We start from the raw sequence: 22,833 nt of genomic DNA, 5'->3' as shown, positions 1-22,833 counted from the left end.
GTAAATTTGAAATTACGACCCTCCTTGCCTTCTCAGACATGAAGCATTTATGTAAAAGTTTTGAGTAGATGCTTTGTATCAAGATAATCTGTAATTACTAAAATTATACAAGTTCAGTGGTTTAACAGGCATTAAACTGAAAGATTGAAAATCAAATGACTGCACAGAAGTGAAATGTTGATTCTTATATCTCAGAAGTGTTTTTGTCCTTTTATATCCGTTCACAGAGATTCACTTCAGGAGGATGGTGGTCATGTATGATTCACAACGTAACTAATTTCTGAATGGTTACACTGACAGTGACTCTCCTCATGCTACAACTATGCCGGCTTTCACCTACTTAGATTCACAACTCAAATGTTTGGTGGTTAAAGGACTCTTAATAAAAAAAAAACATACTTTCCTCTTACTCAAAAATCTTTTAAGGAGGAAAAAAACCCAAAGTATACTCGTCCTCCCTCCAAATAAATTACCCTCCAGCTTTGATGGCGTGTGGCAAAGGTCACTGTATGCTTGGTCTGTAAGCACTCATCCATCAGGCATCTCCTCCGCAGTGGAGCACATACCCAACGTTAAGATATCTGCCAGCATGAGGCCCCTAAAACGGCCCATAAACACTCAACCGATGGGATCGTTGCTTACCACGAAAAGCAGTAGTCACAAGACAAGCTTTATCAAATATAAAAGAAATGCATGTCCAAGAAGTGTAAGTGATGCAAGAGCAAATTTTAAACAATTTTATGCCCTGAGATCATACATTTCATTCATGCTTCTCTTCTTCACTGTTATCATTTCCATTGACATCTGATGATACATGTTTCTTCTTTCTCTCGATCACCCTCTTCACCTGTGGCACAGCCACTCCCCCATTCATTTACTGGTTTCTGCATAACCAGTTTAGCCTCCCTCCCTGTTTACTCTATATAACTTGCTGTGGTGGCACTTTAGACTCACTTTTCCTGTCTCGCACTCTAACGCACATTTCCTCTTCTGAGATCTGTGGGGATTTAACCATGTCGCTTGACCAGGAGCTCTGTTACCTCTGCAAGGAAGATCTCAGGGAGCCAGTTTCCATCCCATGCGGTCACATTTTCTGCTCCGTCTGTATCAATACCTACTGGGACCATGCAGACCACACTGGACAATACCTGTGTCCCCAGTGCAGGGTCGCCTACAACAAGAGGCCTAATCTACGCCGCTTTCAGTCATCACGCAGTTCGTCGTCATCCCTTAGAAACAGGGATTCAGACTCTTTCCCACCAGCCCCTCCGGCCCCCGACTACAACTACGCTGGACCTCAAGACGTGGGATGTGACATCTGCATTGGCAAGAAGCTCAAAGCTGTCAAGTCTTGTCTGATGTGTCTTGCTTCCTACTGCGAGAAGCACCTGAAGCCCCATTACGAATCATCCACTTTCAAACGACACAAGTTGGTCGATGAGATCGGACACCTGGATCGTCAGATCTGCCCTCAGCACCAGAAAGGTCTAGAGCTTTATTGCCGAACGGACCAGATGTGTATCTGTGTGTTGTGTACCGTGAAAGAGCACAAGGGCCATGACATGGTGGCCGCTGAACAGGAAAGGGCGGAAATGCAGGTAAGATTCCATCATATGCATTACAAAAGTGCAATTATGATCCTATTTTTACCTTTGGAAATATTACGCTGGTGAAGCTGTTATGACAACACATTAATTGGTGATAATCACTGAAGTAGATATCAGAGCTAACATCATGAAAGACTGTTTAACCTTTCACGTCCTGTATGCAACAATGGACCTATTCATTCAACAACAACAAAAAACAACAACAACAAAAAAAAATTACATTCACAGTATGTTTGAATATGCTAGATTGAGTATAAGATTAGCCAACCCCGATAAACAAACATATGAAAATGGTCTATGCTGTTGTACTCTTAAAAAACTTTGGTGTAGGCTTGAAAGAATTTCACTCAGAAATTGCTAGGAAATTTCGCAAATAATAAAGAATAGGCAAATAACACACGGAATAAAAAATAAATATATTTACAATGTTTTATACAGTAGGCTTACTAGTGTGAAAGGGTTTCATTATTAACAGTAAAGAAAACACACAATTGTTCTACACACACATTACCAACCAAAGTTATAACCAAAGTTGGGTTTAAATGCAAAAGAATGGAGCAAGTTTAATTTTAGTAAACACACCCATTAGTTTACATTTTAATGATATAAGTGATTTGTAAAATGCAGTAAGATGATGAGAATGTTTCATTTTCAGTACACAAAGAGTTAAATAGAGTATCCGAAAGTGAATATATTGTCATGTGGAAGTGGCTGAGGTGTGGTAGGATGCTGTACTTACAACATTCCTTTGTCAGCACCTCATTGCCATGAATTTGTTGTTTTTAATCGTCTGTAGCAACGGTTGGGCGCCACCCAAGCTGAAATCCAGGAGAAGATCCATGACAGAGTGAAGCAAATGGAAGAGTTAAAACAGGCAGTGGATGCACTTAAGGTTTGTCTGGAGATTTAACAGAAACGTGTAATAATAAATGTAAACAATAAATTATACATAAAAATGTAAGGTAACACAACAAGATCAACATTATATCTCTGGTAAGGAAGAATATGTTGCAGAAATATTTATTGGTCTACTTTGCTCTGGTGTGACGAGTTTTCAGAAAGAACCAGGAATGTTTTGTAAATAGATGAGTGTATACAATATATGGGTTATGAATTTCCAAGAAAGAAAATTAAGCAGAACTAGAAATAGAATACTGATTACAATTGTTCTTTCAGAGTTCAGCACAACGGGCCTTGCAGGAGAGTGAAAAGCTGTTCGGTGACATGCTTCGTTCCATTGAAAGAATGCAACAGGAAATGATCAAACTCATCTCGACCAATAAGAAGGCTGCACTTAACACTGCTGAGGGCCACATGGAGCGTCTGGGGCATGAAATTGCTGACCTGAAGAGGAGAGACGATGAGCTGACACAACTCTCTCGCACTGAGGACCACATCCATTTCATCCAGGTGACTGAGACGCAGTCTGCCGAACACAATAAACATTCACAGAGCTAAAGCAGTGCAATAAACATTATGTGGAGAGATGTGTTACTGTGTTACTTCACACAGGATCTATTGCATACAAGTACAAATATTTAGTTCTTAGTTTAGTTTTTCTAATATTTCACAGATAATGAAATGAAATACTGTGCAAAATATTATTTGCTTCTCCTAGAGCCACTAGTATGCGAGAAAATAAGTGTGCTTGTATTGTCGAACCATTGACACTAATGATCTCCACGGTCAACATAGCTCAATGCTTTTGAGAAACGCAGCCCAGGACAATTTATTGTAGGAAAAATAAGACTAAGATTTGTTCTGTTTGTTGTTGCAGAGTTACCATATGCTGATTGCCCAGACTGATGCCGAGGAGCTGCCTTCTGTTATTGTGAACCCTTACTTCTCATTCGGTCCTGTAACCAAGACCGTCTCTGAGATGAAACAACATCTAAGTGAGTTCAGCAATGAAGAGCTGGTCAAGGTGGCAAAAACAGGTATGGTCCAGTCTGAAAGGATTTTTTTTGTCTAATGTAATCCAATCATGTAATTAGTACCTACAAAATTTCAGAGACATCATTGTTTCATTAGCCGTTGTCTCGTACCCATTTTGAAATGCTCTGTCTCTTTTTGTCCCATGAGAGAGATTAAACAAATCACGCTCTCTCTCGTTTATTATGGTTCTTCGTTATCTTTAAACTGACTTCCTTCACAACTCTCAATTCTCTCCCAGTGAACAAGATGCCATTCTGCCAGCTAGAGGACCGTAAGAAAAAAAAGACTATAAAGTGTAAGTAAATGAAAATGTGAAACCTTAGCTGTCCTGCTGTTTGCTTTGTGCAAAATAGCAGGAATTTTGGAATGGCATTTTTATTTATTTTTTGCAACATCTGAATGGCATTTGTCAAAAGCCAGTGTTAGGCTCCAATAAATTGTTGACTGGTTGCTAAACAATGATCTTAAGACCGACATCACAGTAAAATACATATTTCTTAGCTAATCTCTTATATGCATACACATCATGGATATTTTTATTTCTCATTTAATTGAACATACACTAGCTAGCCTACTGTTCAAAAGTTTGGGGAATTTTAATGTTTTTGAAAGTATTGGCATTTATTTGATTAAAAATATTTTCTATTTGAATACATTTTAAAATGCAACTTATTCCAGTTATTTTCAGCATCATTACTCCAGTCTTCAGTGTCACATGATCATTCAGAAATCATTCTAATATGCTGAATATGTGCTCAAGAAATATTTATTGTTATTATCAATATTATCAACAAAAACATTTGTGCTACTTCATTTGTTATCGATAAACCGATAAAACATTTTTTCCCAGGATTCTTTGATAAGTAGAAAGTTAAAAAAAACCCCAGCATTTATTCGAAATAGAGCTGTTTTGTAAAAGTAAAATACTTTATGTAAAAGTCTTTACTGTCACTGTTGATCAGTTAAATGCAACCTTGCTGAAAAGTATTAATTTCTTTAAAAAAATATTACAGACCTCAAACTTAGATACACTTTATTTCAATAGTCCACTTTAGATATTCTATGTAACTTTGCAGCATGCCAACTTACTCTCATTTTAGTATTAGTAGACCTTAGTATCCTTTTAGTCCACTGTTAGGTTAGGGTTCGGGTTAGTAGAATAAGTTGATGTACACTTGCAAAGTTACTTATAGTAGAATGTCTGTTGGGGAAACATTAAAATAAAGTGTTAGCAGATATTAATCACTGACAGTCTACAAACATAATACTCTAATGTTTGGTGGTTAACATGTAGTTGTAAAGTTAGTTAGTAGTGGACTATCGAAATAAAGTGTTACCGAACAGTAGCATATTGTTTTATCATCATTAATGTGAAAGTACCTACAGTGCCATTCAGAAAGTACCTAAAGGTACTTCCTTTTTGTCAGCAACATCCCAGACAGCAACATAGTGTCAGCCCAGATCCGGCCCACATCTGGAACGCATTGAATCCACGTGTTCCAGATGTGGCCTGGATCTGGTACATGATACAAGATAATCTGTTTGCTTGCTATCAGATGAATTAAATGATTAGATGTTTGACATCATTCTGACTCTCTTAATTGTTTCTCTAGCTGATGTAGTTGACATGTACAAGAGCCCCAGCAACACTCCCCGGACAAGGGACGATCTCCTCCAGTGTAAGTTTATTTTCATACAAGGATTTCCTTTTTACATGCATGCCCAAGACCAGAGGAAGTTGTTGTAGCGATAACATGAACAGGATATAAAGTTCAAGGTCAACAGAATTCTCACCTCTGGTGATGATTAATCAAAATATTATAGAATTTTTTATATGTTTAGTATCTTGCATAAAGTGCTATTAAAGCATGCTGGCTTCCGTCCTGTTAAATGTCAAACTCTAGTGGGAGTAGTCTAACATCATTCCTTACATACTGAGTTTTTGTCCAAGCATATTGTAAGAACAGGCTTAGTCTGCTCAGTGAGTGGGTGTATGGGTGATTCATGATAACTGCCATCCTTCAAACCTTTAGACGTTTCGTCTTCTCTTCTAAGAACAATCAGCTGTGGTCTTTTAGAGGACAAAAACATTCTACATACGCTACTGTTCAAATGTTTGGGGTCATTGCGATGTTTAAAAAAAATATATACTAATACTTTCATACAGCAAGGATGCATTAAACTGATCAAATGTGACAATAAAGACATTTATAATGTCACAAAAGATTTATATTGAAAACAAATGCTGTTCTTTTGAACTTTCTGTTTATCAAGAAAAATCTGAAAAAAAGTATCATGGTTTACCGAAAAAATGTAAGCAGGACAATTGTTTTCAAGCTAATAATAATATAATACTAATAGCAATAATTCAATGTTACAATGGTAATAATAAGAAACATTTCTTGAGCAGCAAATCAGCATATAAGAATGATTTCTGAAGGATCATGTGACACTGAAGACTGGAGTAATGCTGTTGAAAATTCAGCTTTGCCATCAGGAATAAATTACATTTAAAAATATATTAAAATAGAAAACAGTTGTGGTACATTTTAATAATATTTCACAATAATTAATTTTTGCTGTATTTTTTATCAAATAAATGAAACCTTCATGAGCAAAAGAGACTTTTTTTTCATAAAAATCTTACGAACCCCAACCTTTTGAGCGATAGAGTAAGTCAGAAGACAACTTGTAATTATGCAAAGTTTCATGGTTTGATAGAATATATAGGGTGTCTTAAATGTGTATCGACACTCTCGGCCCTCTAGATCAGAGACGTTCACGCACCTCTGGCAGAAACCACCTCCAAATGTCCAACCAGCTCTGAGAGCCAATGTGCAGACTCAACCACTATACTCAACCATAGGCAGGTGATTTGTCCTCATGCATGTATCACCTTACATCAGGAAAGCTGATCAAGGATCAGTTTTGCTCCAATCTGTTCATATTTGGAGACATAATTTGCAAAACTGTTCCCAGATCAGGAATCCTAGCCTAGGACAGCTTAAGATAAACGTGCAATGATGTCCGTCTTGTCATTTTGTGTTTCTCTTTAAAAAAAAAAACTTTGATGCTAACCACTACTAACATGATTGATGTGTTTTTATTTATTTTACATTTTACAATTAATTATAGGCCTATATATAAAACTTGTGGTCTCTTGTGTGTCTTAACTTGACCCATGCACATTGGTATTTGTAATGCATACAGAATCACTTATGGCACTTATTTGATCCAGTCTCAAACAAAAATGTAGCTTTTAAAGAATATGTACATGGATCAAGATACATGCAAAGTGGGCAGAGATTCATTGTAAGGGAGGGTGTCTTCATAATTTCAACGAAACTTTGTTTGTCTTTACACATTCACATTCACAATGTAAATGTAAAATGTAAAAGTTTTGATTAACCAATCCTAATCATATCTCATCTATCTTGTTTATTTTAAAGACGCCTGCCAGCTAACTCTCGACCCCAACACAGCATACAGACAGCTCTACCTCTCCCGAAACAACAGGAAAGCAGCATTAAAGAGAGAGCCTCAGTCTTACAACGACAGCAACCAGAGATTTGACTGCCTGCCCCAGGTCCTGTGTAAAGAGACTCTCTCAGGAGGTGCTTACTACTGGGAGGTGGAGTGGAGCGGGGAGGGCGCTTCCATTGGTGTCACCTTTAAAGGCATCAAGAGGACAGGTTATGGGGACTCAGCTCGTATCGGCTACAACCGCAAGTCCTGGAGTCTCTTCTGCTCCAACTCCAGCTACTCAGCCCGACACAACAAAGACCAGGTTGAGATTAACGCACCCTACTCTTCCCGTATCGGGGTGTTCCTGGACTGTGCAGGAGGCACTCTTTCATTCTACAATGTGTCTGAGTCTATGTCACTTATTCATCAGTTTAAAGCCTCTTTCAGTGAGCCGGTATATCCTGGCTTCTGGGTGTGGTATGAGTCTGCTATTACTATTTGTCAGGTGTAAATGGTTGAACTGGATATGAGGGCATTATTTCTTTTTCTTTTTTTCTTCTTCTTTTTTTTTAATTGCTTGTGTGTGTGTGTGTGTGTGTGTTTATTTTTATTAATTTCTGGTGAAGCTGATCACAGACTGAATGTTTTAATCTTTGACATATCAAAGAATATGATTATATAAAGTATGGATTACAAAAATAAAAGTTATATAGAATTATATAGAAAATTTGTAAAACATTTTATAGATCATTTTCTGAGAGTTCAGCCCTCACCGAAACTGTAAAATCTGTGTGATTGTACTGATTTAATGAGTGTGAAGGTTAATCAGGCTCATAAAAAGCTTTTTACAGTAAATCTTAAGTTTGATTTATGTGGGTCATTTTGTCTGCATTAATGATAACATAATAAAAGTCTCATTTAAATTGTTGTTGAATTGTTTATTTGAAATATTGGAAAAATGTTGCACAGATGCTGCCAACAGAAACACATTTTAGTGTATTTACATTATTCATTTAGCAGACGCTTTTATCCAAAGTGACTTACAAATGAGAACAATAGAAGCAGTTAAACTAACAATAGGACAACAATATGCAAGTGCTACGACCCTTCCCAGTTTAATCTAACGCAGTACGTGTCCTTTTTGTATTTGTATTTATTTTTTAGATAATAGATATAGAATAGAAGATAAAGTGTTAGTATTAACATGGATCAAGTGTTGCCGAAAAAGATGCGTCTTCAGCCGTTTCTTGAAAATGGTCACGGACTCAGCAGCTCTGGTTGAGTTGGGCAGTTCATTCCACATGGAACAGACCAGAAAAAGGTCAGATAAAGAGATTTTGTGCCTCTTTGAGATGGCACCACAAGACGACGTTCACTTGCAGACCGCAAGTTTCTGGATGGCACGTTAGTCTGAAGTAACGAGTTTAGCAAAAGGGAGCAGACTCAGAGCCAGATCTCATGGTCCTAATGACAAGTAACCTCAGACATAACACAAGAGTGACCTCTTCTGGTTGCAATCACATCTGCCTCAACATTGGGGCTTTTTCCCCTTTCCACTCACATTTACTTGCTGATAGTCTAGAAAGAAAGAAAGAAAGAAAGAAAGAAAGAAAGAAAGAAAGAAAGAAAGAAAAGTATTCAACAGGTTTGTTTCAGATTTAAACTTGTCCTTTTCTTCCTACTTTATTTCTCAAGGTGTTGACAAAAATTACACACTTTAAATTTTAGTTTATATTTCTACATATTTCTTACTATAGGCTTACATCTGCCCACATCTAAAATTATTTTTCCATGATATATTAAGTTTTTAAAAGTAGTTCTGTAAAACAAATGAAATCTGAAATAATAGCTACACAGTCATAAATAAATCAACTCTTCTGCTGGAAAATAATGGTGTACATGACAAAACATTATTGATTTGTTTATGTTATTTGTTCAGCCCATTCTTACTGATGCTACCAAGGCTAGTCCTGTTCACAAGCTTATTTTACCTTGGTGACAAGCTGAAGCTATCTAGTTAGTACCAGAGCCCGTCTGTTATGCACACATCCAGAACTCAAGCACGAAGTCACGTGTTCCACCCGGACTGGTTTCCACTGCGCACCCATTCAACACAACCGCCTGACGGGAGAAAACATGGCAGCTCAGGCAAGTCCAATATATAACGTTTTATTTTAGAATTACTGACAAATTCGCGATTCTCTTAGGATAAATATCATATAATATATGTATTTACCAATATTGTGTGCTGTCTTTAAGGCCTTGGAATGTTTTGTGAATAATATTATTATTAACGTAACTTACTTCTGTAAGCTTGCCGCTTTTTAGCACATGTGCTTCAATTTATTACAATAATAATTCAGATATAATCCAGGGCTTTCAGATTTCGATGTGCATTCATGAAAATGGCTTTAATCCAGAAATTGAAAATCTTTTTTAGTTGCTGTTATTTTTCTTGGCTGCGGCCAAAGCTTGTGTTTATGGTTGCTTAGCCTCCATACCACTGTTATTATTGGGAATGTGAAACTCCAGCATGTATGCTGCATTATTAGCGCATTTGCCACAAATTGTCATCGCAGTAACGTTAGTAAAATTACGATGCCGCATGTGTACAGTTTACACTTTACTGACCAACTTCGCATGTCTAAAAGTTAAACTATCTGGAAACTGTGTTGCGCTCCTGTGTCACTATGGCAACGCACGCGCTTAACGGTTGTCTACTGCTCAAATTAGTTCCCAACGAAGCATTAAACATTGAAAATATCACAACGAAGCATTAAAACACAACTTGATATTTATTATTTAGTAAATTATGTTTACCTTTTTAATTTATAAAAGGTTGCAGCCACGAAGGTTCCGGAGGTGCGAGACATCACTCGCATTGAGCGGATTGGTGAGAAACTTAATTAATTACACCATTACAATAACATAAAACACACACACACACACACACACACACACACACACACACACACACACACACACACACACACATATATATATATATATATATATATATATATATATATATACACATACACATATATAGGCTATATATATATAATGGCTCAGTTTACTTACAGAATGAATGTACAGAAGTAAAGATGCCATAAATGTTGACTTCTGTTACAGGTGCACACTCTCACATTCGTGGCCTTGGGTTGGATGATGCCTTGGAGGCACGACAGGTAATTTTCAATAAATATGATTGATTTACCAACATGCTTGTCGTTGGCTTAAATATTGCTCACAGTATGTTTAAAACAAAATGCTGAACCTCTCTCTCACCAGGTGTCTCAGGGGATGGTGGGTCAGCTGGCATCTAGGAGGGCAGCTGGGCTGATCCTTGAAATGATCAAAGATGGTCAAATTGCTGGTCGTGCAGTCCTCATTGCTGGCCAACCTGGAACGGGCAAGACGGCTATTGCTATGGGTGAGTTTTTGCATCATGATTAATCACATATATAATATTATGTTGCTTTTTATATTGTAAAGCCATTATGAAATGTTATATGCTAACATGTGACATTACAACAAACTCTGTAAACAGCACAAGACCTATTCACGATTGAGAGCTGTTTATTGTACAGGTATTGCTCAGTCACTTGGCCCTGACACACCTTTCACTGCTATGGCCGGGAGTGAGATTTTCTCTCTGGAGATGAGCAAGACAGAGGCTCTGAGCCAGGCCTTCCGCAAAGCCATAGGAGTGAGGATAAAGTAAGTGAGGCCGAATGAATGGTGAAGCAGGATGAAGTCACCAACCTCCACACATATTAATATGCTTGTTGTCACTTTGTCATTATGATCCATCAAAGATAGAGGGCAATGGGCTGTCTATGGATTTGAAGGAATATATATATATATATATATCTCTTTCGTTGTATTAGAAATAGCCATAATCATAATCAAACGGTGTCATTATTTAAATGAATGGATGTTAATTTTTTGGAATTTAGATTCATTATACTTATATATATATATAAATAATAATATATATATATATATTTTTTTTATAGTTCTAGCATAAAGTTTGTTTAATACTTCAAAAAGTATGGCATGCCTGCTTATGTTCTATGTTTGTTGTCTGGCAGAGAGGAGACTGAGATCATTGAAGGTGAGGTGGTAGAGATTCAGATCGACAGACCGGCTACAGGAACTGTGAGTCTGTGCTCTTCTCCCTCCATTAATCAGTTTCACTGAATTAACCTCTCTATTTTGTTACCATTGTTTTTTCAGCACCAGACTCATCTCAAATGCTTAAAATCATTAAGAGAATAGCATAATTTTTGAGACTCTAAATAGGGGTGTGCGATATCACGATTTTTGATCGTGGACAATTAAAATGTCTCCACGATCCGCTTTTGAAGAAATATCATAGTATTCGTGCTACAGTGCATTCTGTCAGTTCAGTTCTGAGGCCTCATTTCGTCTCAACACACTCTACAATGCGACATACGTTCACATCACATGTTAAAGGGATGGTTCACTCAAAAATTTAAATTAGCCCATGATTTACTCACCCTGAAGCCATCCTAGGTGTATGTGACATTCTTCTTTCAGACGAATACAATCGTAGTTATATAAAAAAGTGTCCTGGCTCTTCCAAGCTTTATAATGGGAGTCAATGGATAATTTTTTTGGAAGTCCGTCAAAGCGCATCCATCCATGATTAAAGTGCTCCACACGGCTCTGTCGGGTTAAAAAAGGCCCTCTGAAGTGAAGCAATGCGTTCGTGTAAGAAAAATATCCATATTTAAAACTTTATCGACTAAAATAACTAGCTTTCTGCAGATGGCTGTACGCAAGTCGACTTACACCATAACCCTTGAACTTGACCCACAATATAATGACGAACGCGGTTGCTCAGCTCTGTTTGTTTGAACCGCGAAAGGCGTCAAAGCTTACAGTACTCCTACGTCATACATTGTCAAGTGTTACTCTTTTGGCACAAGTCGACTTGCGTACTATGGCCGCCTTTTTTGCCATTCTTTATTTTATATTTTGTTACCTAAGGCTTTGTTTTTAAAATAGGGACATCAGTTTGGCTGTAATGCTCAGTTACTTGCAAAATAGTAAAACCAACATGAAAAAGAATCGTGATAAAATCGTGAGTCATGATTTTCCTGAAAAAAATCATGATATGATATTTTTGCCATATCCCCCACCCCTAACTCTAAATAATAAAGAGGTTAAAGTCAGCATTAAACAGAATATCTTGATAGTTTTTCTTCCCTGTGGTTACATATATATTTGAGTAAAATGACATGAACAAGAAAATGTAGGGTGGGACTTTATATTGTCCATCAAGAAGTGATTGGATCGTTGTTGTTTGATAATTGCTATATTTCATGTGAGTGACAGGTTTCTTAAGGGGAGAGAATATTGCTCAGCCATTGTGGAGAAGAGATAATGTTGTGAGAGGCTGGCACAGTAATGTTTTTGATTAAAGATTATAAAGAATAATGATGAATAATTATGTGGTTATGAAGAATAATATGCACGCTTAATTAATAATAAATACTGCAGTTTTCCATAAAAAAATAAGAATTGTCATTGTGACTGTAACATTTTTAAATACCTTGAGAAGCCGAAGCAAATAAGAATTTCACCATGCAACACACTTTCCTTAATGCACTCTAATTCAATTCACCTATTTGGTGGAAAGCATTATTAAAGATGTTTATCATTCTTCAGTGGGAAATGAACTTTTTGTTATTATGAAAGTGAGAAATGAGTTTTCAGCTACCGTGATAAGTTGAGTGTAGGGCTTATATTAGTGCTCAATGTGACTATGCTTGCATAGAAGCTAGGACATGTCCCTAAGTGAACTCAGTTAGATGTGAATCATCTCCTCTCCTTTCTGTATTTGTGTTAAGGGTGCAAAAGTGGGTAAACTCACGCTGAAGACGACAGAGATGGAAACCATCTATGACCTGGGGACCAAAATGATCGAGAGCCTCAGTAAAGAGAGAGTACAAGCTGGGTATGTAGATTATAAAACTGAAAAATGTCCTCAAAAATCCTCAATGGATCAGACACACACAAATGGAGCAGACTGGACTGCCATCCAGCTCCTCCTACAAAATGTATTAATCGTGTTTGTAACTTTAACCACCGAAACACCTGGGGCCTCATTTATAAACGTGGCGTACGCACAAAACGGGGCTGAAAATGTGCAACTTCCGACGCATAAGTTGTGATTTATAAAAACAAACTTGACGGGAAAATGTGCGCACCTGCACGCAAACTCTGACCCATGCGTACGAACGTTTTGGAGATGGACCAGTTTGGCGACACCGATGGTGAGCTGGAGTTAAGTGTCTTTTTGGTCACTTTTAGACAGAAAAAAATCTAAAGAAAATTAAACATACAGAAAGATAATACAAATATAATTTCACTCACCAAGCCTGTCACTTGAAGCAAATATCCATCCCTTCTTAAATGTCCGCGCCAGCGAGCGCGTTGGGCCGTTTGGTGAAACTGACGCAAATAACAGTTTAAATAAATAAAATAATGATTTAAACTATGTTTTACTTCTGATATAAACATTTAGATTAAATATGCCATTCAAATTAATGGAGTTAAACACTTAAACATGAAATCATTACTGAGAAGTTACAACATTTTTTATATTCAAATTCAATCAATAGAAATATTGTTGTGGATGCGATGTTTTTGAACACTTCCTGTGGCGTGCTGTGTTTTAATGTTTTAACCACAGAGATAATTGCTTATCATGATAATACCAGATTGTTTGAGAAAATAGTTTCGTACAAATAATGCCCAAGGCCTATCTGTTTCCATAAAAAATATAAATCAATTAAAAATACAATTCGGCCTGTGGAAAAGATTGAGAAAACTTTCTCTGAAATGTATTTTACACTATTTGATTTATGTATTCAAAAACAAGGCAAGGATAGGCAACTACTTGATTTTTATTAATGTAATGTGTCTTGTACCGTTAAACGTTATCACGTGGATGAATAATAATATGCAAATGATATGCAGATGAGGATCTGCATAGCAAAACTAGGCGTTGTAAGCTCCATATATGGTTATTTCGGGGTGGAGACGCATGTGCGCACAATCTTCCGCTGACTGGGATTTATAAAGTGAATTCTGCGCAGAAGAACCCCTGGGGTCTCATTTATAAAACTGTGCGTAGGATCCTTACTAAAAGTGTACGTGCACCCGAAAGGCAAAAAATATTCAGACTTATAAAAGCGTGCGTACGCCAGAACCTGCTCCACATTCCCTTTATAAATCCCAGCCAGCGGAAGATTTTGCGCACTTGCGTCTCCACCCCATCTCCTCCCCGAAATAACCATATATGGAGCTTACAACGCGTAGTTTAACTTTTTTCGGGACCACACTTCAAACGAAGGGGTATGAGAAATGTACCTGCATACACCGGCTACAGAGGCAACATGACTGCCAATAATCATTTTCTTTGTCACATTCAATCTTGTGTTCATATTTACGGTCATGTTCTTCAAAGAAACAGTTGCAAAAAAATCGTTAAAGTTCGTTAACAATATGACGCGTGTAAAAAGCAAAAGTTTGAAGCGAAGTGGACGCGCGAATGAGGTGAATTCGCGTCCACCGCGCCGCACTAAACGCCTCATTCGCGCCGCAAGACCTCCAGACGCGTGTAAACGCGTCTTTTAACATTGAAATCACTCGCGCCAGACGCTCTATTCGCGTTTGGTGTGAACGCAGCTTTTAGGCGTCGAAGATATCGTCATCTTCGTTATTTTCTGCAAACTTCAGAAGAAAAATACAAAAAATAGCTGTAACTCACGCAAGACTACAGTTGACGACGGCATCTTGGAAGTTTGTAATAAACATTGGCGCATCTCCTGTGACGTAGGCGCTAGCGACGATGTATAATGACATGTAACGGTGTAGTAGTGGTGTCCCATTTCTTAGGGGAATATTTTCACCCCTACGCCTTGACACTCTGTTTCAAGGGGCAAGGGTTAGGGGTAGGCGAAGGGGTATAAAATAGAATTGGGATTGGGCCTTAATCTAAATGTGTATATCAGATGTAAAACATAGTTTAAATCATTATTTTATTTATTTAAACTGTTATTGTGAACATTACATCATTGTATTTATGATTAGGACTCATAAGGAAGATTTAAAGTGTTTTTTCTTCATCTGCCGTCAGTCCCTCAGCTTGCGAGCAGGTGTGCACATTTTCCCGTCAAGTTTGTTTTGATAAACAACTTATGGGTTGGAAGTGGCTTACACCTCTTTCAGGGCCTGTTTTGTGCATACACAATGGTTATAAATGAGGCCCCTGAGGTTTGGTCTTATCTGGATTCCAGTAGTGAGCCCTGGAGTTGTTGCATTATTACCATTATTAATAGTATTAGTAATGTTATTATTGTTAGTAGTAGTAATCATTTTTTATTATTATTAATAGTACATGTTATGATTATTAATTATATAATGTTGATAACAGATTACCCATGCGTATAAGTCATTCAAAGGCTCCTTAAGCTGTGTAAGAACTGGCACATTGTTATATTTCATATTCTACAGAGATGTGATCACCATTGATAAAGCCACAGGAAAGATTAGCAAGCTGGGAAGGTCTTTTACTCGAGCAAGAGATTACGACGCCATGGGGTCACAGGTACACATTCTCTCTTCGTCTGTGAAATGAATCCATCAATCAATGAAAACATTTTCGTGAGTTTTTTTTTTTTAAATATATACTGTTGCTGTTTATTTCAGACCCAGTTTGTGCAATGTCCAGAGGGAGAACTGCAGAAACGGAAGGAGGTGGTTCACACCGTCTCTCTTCATGAAATTGACGTCATTAACAGCCGCACTCAGGGATTCCTGGCCTTATTTTCAGGTTTGTCACAGCTTTTTAAAACTGACAAACTAGATAATGACATGCTCAGTGAAACTAATCCTTGATTATTTTTTCAGAATGAAATGGCTCTGTAGATTTTTGTGTGTTTGCTGTATTTTATGTTTGATTGTCTCTTCTGCAGGTGACACAGGAGAGATTAAGTCAGAGGTTCGGGAGCAGATCAATGCTAAAGTGTCCGAGTGGAGAGAAGAAGGCAAAGCTGAGATAATTCCTGGGGTAAGACAAATAAGACGGAGGAACCAGCCCTTTTAGGGCTTTACTTTAGCCTTTTTTAATCGTCCAACCATTGACTGTTTTTTAAGAAAAAACGTAAGAGTACAGACTTTAATTTAACCCTGCATGTTTTTTTGAAAAATGATTCCATTTTCTTTAATTTACAAATAAAAAACCACCTAGTTTTTTAATCAATGAAATGTTGTAGAATTGCCTCCAAAATGTAGGTATTAAATAATATTTTATATATAGTGCATGAAAAAACTGCATAAAAATCTCTATGCACCATTTGCTCCATATATTCCATCCATTGAAGCAATTCCTCATAAAATACAAATAATAATTTGTATGATTCTTGTATGATGTGAATCATATTTTTTAAGGGTACAAATATTTACATTTTTCTTTTCTGAGGCTTCAATGCCTGAAGATTTTAAACTAGCCACCAGAATGTTGTAACGAAGAAATATTTTCATTTGTGTATTTCAAGTCTACCCTAAATTAAACCTTTTTATTGCCATCTTATATCCATGATGTTTTGAAATGGGTTTGTTATTTTGAGGTAGCACCATTCTATAGAGATAATTTATGCCTGCAATGGAAATGCATTGTTTTGTTGTTGAGTGTTTTTTTTTTTTGTGGTTGCAGGTTCTCTTCATTGATGAGGTCCACATGTTGGACATAGAATGCTTTTCTTTTCTGAATCGAGCCCTAGAGAGTGATCTTTCACCTGTACTCGTCATGGCCACTAATCGAGGCATCACCCGGTATACACACAAACACAGCATCAATAACTACCATTAATACATGATGATATTGTGGATCATGTCTTCTCATTCACTGTTGTTTAATTTTTACAGTATTAGAGGCACCAATTACCAGAGTCCTCATGGTATTCCCATTGACATGCTTGACCGTCTGCTGATCATTGCTACCACTCCCTACACCGAGAAAGAGACCAGACAGATCCTTAAGATTCGGTGAGAGAACTTTCCACGGTCATATTGTAGGGCGGCACGATTTGGGGAAAACTGTGTTTTTGCTTGTTAAAATTGTGATGATTAACAAAAAACAAAACAAAAAAAAAGCAAGTCCAAGTTTGTTGTGCCTGCTTGTAGGGCTGCACAGTTTGGCCCAAAATGTTGTGCTTGAATATCAATGATTACTAAATAAAAATATGAAACAAAATAAGAATTATTACTATTGTAATAACACTATTTGGTTATTAAAGTAAAACATACAATATTTAAGAATGAGTATAATAATATAACAATTAAAAAAGGTTACAGAAAACCTTAATTTTATGGGTTAAACATGTTGGTGGTCTTTAAGCTATGCCTATGACTCATTAGAAAGGAACTTTTCAGTACAGTACACTGGAGAAAAAATATATTTTGGATTATTATGTTTACTTCAAATTTCTTTAGAGAGAAGTATTATTTTAAGATTTTTGCCCAAAATAAGGTGGTGCGAACATTACTAATGTAATGTAATGTTTTGCTCAGTTTGCTTTTCAAATGCACATCATAAGTGACTCAAACTCAAAGCGCTTGCAGAGATCGAGATGCTCTGATCATACTGCTGCTCCCATTATGAAACGCTGTGCATATATTCAGTGTTGGGCATTAGCGTCGCCACAAGTAGTGACGCTACTAGTTTAACTACATTTCTCTGTAGCGTGGTGGTAGCGTCGCTGTTTTCTGAATCAAATAGATTTTCAGTAGCGAAACTCTTCTTTTGATCAAGTAGTGCGTAGTGTTGCTTTCGTCATCGAAAATTATGACGAAATATTGTCGGCAACGAACCGTTATCACCTGACGAAAACGAGACGAGACGTAAATGCTGGTCATGTGACGATGACTAAAATACATGTATAATACAATATCGTTGACGAATAAAAACGAGACTAAATGTGGTTTACAAAATAAAAACTATGCTAAAATGTTTCTTCATTTTCGTTGACCAAAACGAGACGAGACGAAATGTTATAACGTCACGACGAATGAGGGAGTTGTGCGCGAACCCATAGCTTTGTCGGCTTTAAATTCTGGTTTGCGATCTGGTCACCCGATTATCAGCGAATTTAACAATATTACTCCATTAGTTATTTTATTAAAATGTCTCATTGATATATTTGACACATTCATAATCATTACTTTTGCCGGTTCTTTGTGACAGCTGTATGTTATTGGCAGCGTCACCCTCTGGTTACATGAACTCGTCACCACATCAGCACCAGAACATGGAGATTTTATTTTAGAGAATAATCGCACCACCTATTCGATATTCTATAATTAAATAAACTAATCGAATATCCAAAATTCATGACTCATCCCTGCATGGAATCTCTTGTTTCTTTTCCCAAATCTTCACTCACGTCTCACCCATTTTCTAAAGGGATTATAAACATTTCTTCATTGGTTCGCTTTTAATTAGGCCTATTCGTATTCTTTACTGTGGTAAAGTAGAAAAACACTGTAGGACAGATAGCCTACATTTGAACTTGCATGTCAAATTCTTTTTAACACGTTTGTGCTTGTTATATTAGACATAGGGCGCGACAAGTTTAGTTGTAAAGCGCGTTTCACACGCGCGGGTGATTTTTTTGTTTCACTTTCTCTGGTAGCGCAATCTCAAACATATAGCCTAAATATTTTGCCCTTGTGGAGGATAAAATTCGCTCTTCAGACCAATTTACATCAAGTAGAAAACACGAAGATATCATAAAGAGATCGATGGTCTCTTTCCTGCTCGTGTCCCATATCCCTCTCAGAGCGCAGAGTATAGGCTATATCACGCGTCTTTGTGTGGAAATATAAAACGAGTTATTTTTTTTATTTTTTTTTAAATAACACCCCAACCACCGCCGGTAGTTGGTCCATTACCGCGGTGGTAAAAAAAAACTGCCACCGTCACAGCCCTAAATATAATAAGATAACCTTGTTTGAAATTCTATATTGACTGGGTTAAATAGAATTGCATTACTAAAAAGAGACTAAAATACAATTTTCATTGACTAAAACTAGACTAAAATGTCATCAGTTTTCGTCGACTAAAACTTGACTAGACTAAAAAGAGTATGAACGTGACTAAAACTAATAAAAACTAAAACGACAGCTTGACACAAAGACTAGACTAAAACTAAAATGAAAACAGGCCGCCAAAAACAACACTAGTAGTGCGGTAGCGTCCACACAAGCTACATTTTCCCAAGCATTTCTAAAGCTCAAGCTCAAATTGGAAATATAACTGATAAGTATCACTGATGCAGGATCAGTAAGTGACGGTGACTACTACTTCTTCGTGTTTCACGCTGGTTGGCAACCATAGGGCCATATGATTTCATTCCTGCGATACGGAATCCAGGCATCCAGGCCAAAAAAAAATATATATATTTGTATAACGTGGAATTAGTCAGATCTTGGATGAAAAGTAGGTCAGTAAACTAAATTAAAATCGCGATATAGACTAGTGTCTGTGAATATTAAACCGCATAAAGACTATTTAAATAGGAATCATGCATGTTCTGTGTCTCTGTGAATGAATAGCACACATTGAAGCATGCATGACGCTCGCAATGTTTTAAGCCTATATGAGGACATTAATGCATGAACTTGATCTACACAGCCGCTCTGAGAGTCACTTCAGCAGCATTTTAGCTTGATTTGAGAAAAACTATCGTCATATCATAAAAACACAGAGACTCAAAGGTCTACACGGCAACCCGTCAAAATAAAAGGTTGGTTTAACCTTTGAAGAAAGTTTTGCTTAAAGGGGTGGTATAATGCCCTTTTCACAAGATGTAAAATAAATCTCTGATGTCCCCAGAGTGTGTATGTGAAGTTTTAGCTCAAAATACCTCACAGATATTTTTATATAGCATGTTAAAATGCCTCTACAATTTCCTAATCAAACTAAGCCAAATCGCGATTTCGGTTTTATATCGATTAATCATGCAGCCCTATCATATCATATATCTAGGCTTGAGAGTTTTGTCTCACCGCTCACCTTACACACGTGTGTTTCGTGTTTCAGCTGCGAGGAGGAGGATGTCGAGCTCAGTGAGGAGGCACACACAGTTTTAACACGTATTGGCCTTGAGACTTCCCTCCGTTACGCCATCCAGCTCATCAGTACTGCAGGCCTGGTGTGCCGCAAACGCCGGGTAATGCTATCACGCACATATCATGGCTAATGCTGCAAGAAAATATAATAACAGAAGTAGTGAACAAGCCTTTTTGGTCTGACCGTGGTTGGCTATTTCTCACAGGGCACTGAAGTCCAAGTGGAGGACATTAAGAGGGTCTACTCTCTCTTCCTGGATGAGTCCCGGTCCTCACAGTACATGAAAGAGTACCAGGACTCCTTCCTCTTCAATGAAACACGTGAGATTCTTCTCTGCTTTTCTTGCCTGATTCCTGGGGTTCTTACAGCAAGGTCCCAAGGGCCCATATGTCATATCTTCACAATGAATCTTTTTCTCCAGCAAGCACATGCTTAATGTTATTTTGAAGCTGTACATTATTTGATTGAAGAAGCAGTGTTCCCAGAGTGATAATATACAGACCAACATCACTAGGGCTTTTCATGCCACTTTGTCTTAGTGTTGCATTCCACAATTAATCCTGCTTTGGCTTTTTTTGGAAATCTTTTTATTTGCGGAGCCACAAAAACCCATAATGAAATGGCCAATTTATATCTTAAATGTAAGCTACTCTGTCACCTTCTTTATAGAAGTGTTGTATAAAAGCAATATCACACTCACAGTCTTGCTGTCATACTGAATGTCAGCCTAATTTCTTCAGCAAAAAGCACAATTGTGTGAGTGTTATATTGCTTACAATTTTGAAGTGTAAAATTGACTTTAAAATGTATTAACTTCCACTTTCTATTTCTTTTTTCAGAATCCCCTCAGATGGACACCTCTTAATCAGAGACACTGTGAAAGGGCATGCTCCTGTGAAGTCCATTTACTTTTATGACCTCGTCCCTTGCGACCGCTGTAGAAGTGTTCATGCAATTGAGTGTGTTCATGCTCTCAAGGTTTTTTTTTTTCTTTTTTTAAGTTTTTTTTTTCTTTTCTCCATCCTCCAAGTTTTTTTTCTTCATTTGTTACTTGGTATTGCTAGATTTTATATGTTTTGCATTGAATAAAAAAAATTCTTCTTGTTGGCTTTATGACATGGCAACCAAAAGGATGAAATAAAAACTATTTGACCATGAATATAATGATACTCTGTCATTAGGCGGCCTCATAAGCCTGAAACCATTGATCTTGATAACTACAAATAAATAATCTACAGTGTTTGTGAGCTTAGGCAATATTCATGAATAGATCCTAATGTTCATGGAAGAAGCAGTGTTTAAGTATTATGTATATATTATTTTAGTATTCATTAAAGGGGTGGTATAATGCCCTTTTTTACAAGATGTAAAATAAGTCTCTGTTGTCCCCACGAGTGTGTATGTGAAGTTTTAGCTCAAAATACCCCATAGATATTTTTTTTACAGCATTTCAAAATTGTCCTTTTTGAGGGTCAGTTAAAACGCGTTGTTTTGTGAGTGTCCCTTTTATGCAATTGAGCAGCTCCCAGTACCTCATGCAGACAAGCACTAAAATGTCAGAAACTGTTCTGCCTTTTATGTTTAAACTGGAGTCGAATAATGATGGAGAGACTCAAGAAGAAGTGACATGTAGAATGCAACATGACGTTTCTGAATGGTTAGTTGATGAATTTATGTTGCTGATGTGGAGTTAACTATCTTCAAGTCATTGATTAGCATATTCTGTCATGATAATCTATTAATCGCTCATATGGGAACTGTTGTAAGATGCCTACAGAGTAAGCATTTGTGTTACGTATTGTATTGCATGTGAAAAGACGACGCGACAGCTTGAGCAGACTCACAAATGTGCTCCACAACAACAACAAATCCTCTTCTCAACATGGATGGCATTCCTGGGGGCGGGGTTTATGTCAATTTTAGGGTTAGTGACGTCACTAACTCGGGAGGAATGTCGTGTAGTCCCTTCCAGCCATTTGTTGTAGTCCTTAAAAAGCAATTTCTTTAAAAGCAAATATCTTCCTTTGCTTTGAACTTTGAGCGTTGTTACTTTGCAGATGTTGTTTATGCTCAAACAGCAACATTACACACTAACTTAAGTTGGAAAAGTTAAATCATCATCAAGCACCCCTTTAATATTTTGAATAGCTTTTATTTGTATATTTTCAGATTTTAGTTTATTTCAGTAAGTTTGTATGCTTTTGTCATTTTTATTATTTTTTAAATCTGTCTATTTAAAGCTGCAGTCTGCAGTTTTTCCTCTTTGTCGCCATCTCTGTTCGAAATCTGCAATTGCAGTTATTCGCGGCGTTGTGCCTTGGCGTGGCACAGCGCGGATGAATCCAATGTTTTGAGGAGAATGTGCTGCTGTCAATCACCGCGCTGGTGGTGTGGATACTGTCATTCGCAATCACAGATTCTACTTTTTGGAAGTATGACCACATAAGAATTTTTTCCGGAAAATGTCGTCTGAACAAGTAAGTAACATCCACTTTTGTTTTGACCAACTAATGTTAAGGGGAAAAAAGCATTGCAGTAAATCGCGCTGATTAAATCTAACGCTCGCTTATCATATCATGTCAAACCGGGCAAATTACACTTTGTTCTCAAATTGTTAATGTTAACAACATCAGCATCGCGCGACTACATTTAATGCCC

General features: G+C 37.2%; 2 protein-coding genes across 4 annotated transcripts; both read left to right on the top strand.

Moving 5' to 3' along the window:
- The first annotated feature begins 940 nt into the window (after positions 1-940).
- On the top strand, positions 941-7,930 carry ftr83 (finTRIM family, member 83). 3 transcript variants are annotated; one of them, XM_082170649.1, is made up of 8 exons: positions 941-1,598; positions 2,404-2,499; positions 2,784-3,017; positions 3,385-3,544; positions 3,781-3,837; positions 5,156-5,221; positions 6,311-6,412; positions 6,992-7,130. In XM_082170649.1, the coding sequence occupies exons 1-7, from the start codon at positions 1,014-1,016 to the stop codon at positions 6,367-6,369; spliced, it is 1,257 nt and encodes a 418-aa protein (XP_082026775.1). In that variant the 5' UTR covers positions 941-1,013; the 3' UTR covers positions 6,370-6,412; positions 6,992-7,130. The 3 variants fall into 3 exon arrangements, with proteins under 3 accessions (XP_082026775.1, XP_082026773.1, XP_082026774.1); XM_082170648.1 differs by having other exon boundaries at positions 942-1,598; positions 6,311-6,408; XM_082170647.1 differs by lacking the exon at positions 6,311-6,412 and having other exon boundaries at positions 6,992-7,930.
- A 1,145-nt stretch (positions 7,931-9,075) lies between these two features.
- ruvbl2 (RuvB-like AAA ATPase 2) lies at positions 9,076-21,339 on the top strand. Its single transcript, XM_082170664.1, has 15 exons — positions 9,076-9,155; positions 9,846-9,900; positions 10,140-10,195; positions 10,299-10,440; positions 10,598-10,727; positions 11,102-11,168; positions 12,887-12,993; positions 15,558-15,651; positions 15,753-15,876; positions 16,019-16,113; positions 16,759-16,877; positions 16,971-17,090; positions 20,146-20,275; positions 20,381-20,495; positions 21,015-21,339. Exons 1-15 carry the CDS (start codon positions 9,144-9,146, stop codon positions 21,038-21,040), a joined length of 1,392 nt encoding a protein of 463 aa, XP_082026790.1. The 5' UTR covers positions 9,076-9,143; the 3' UTR covers positions 21,041-21,339.
- The last annotated feature ends 1,494 nt before the right edge of the window (positions 21,340-22,833 follow it).

This window comes from Leuciscus leuciscus (assembly GCF_965113295.1).
Source record: "Leuciscus leuciscus genome assembly, chromosome: 5".
In the NCBI taxonomy this organism is placed as follows: Eukaryota; Metazoa; Chordata; class Actinopteri; order Cypriniformes; family Leuciscidae; genus Leuciscus; species Leuciscus leuciscus.
Note: the sequence above shows the minus strand (reverse complement) of the source record. Positions and strands in the feature narration are given on the sequence as shown.

Excerpts from the sequence above, each read along its gene's own strand:
- ftr83 (XM_082170647.1), top strand. The coding sequence starts at position 1,014 with ATGTCGCTTGACCAGGAGCTCTGTTACCTCTGCAAGGAAGATCTCAGG. Across the intron at positions 1,599-2,403 it reads AGGAAAGGGCGGAAATGCAG|CAACGGTTGGGCGCCACCCA; the intron begins GTAAGATTCCAT and ends AATCGTCTGTAG. Across the intron at positions 3,018-3,384 it reads ACCACATCCATTTCATCCAG|AGTTACCATATGCTGATTGC; the intron begins GTGACTGAGACG and ends TTGTTGTTGCAG.
- ruvbl2 (XM_082170664.1), top strand. Across the intron at positions 15,877-16,018 it reads ATTCCTGGCCTTATTTTCAG|GTGACACAGGAGAGATTAAG; the intron begins GTTTGTCACAGC and ends TCTCTTCTGCAG. Across the intron at positions 20,276-20,380 it reads TGGTGTGCCGCAAACGCCGG|GGCACTGAAGTCCAAGTGGA; the intron begins GTAATGCTATCA and ends TATTTCTCACAG.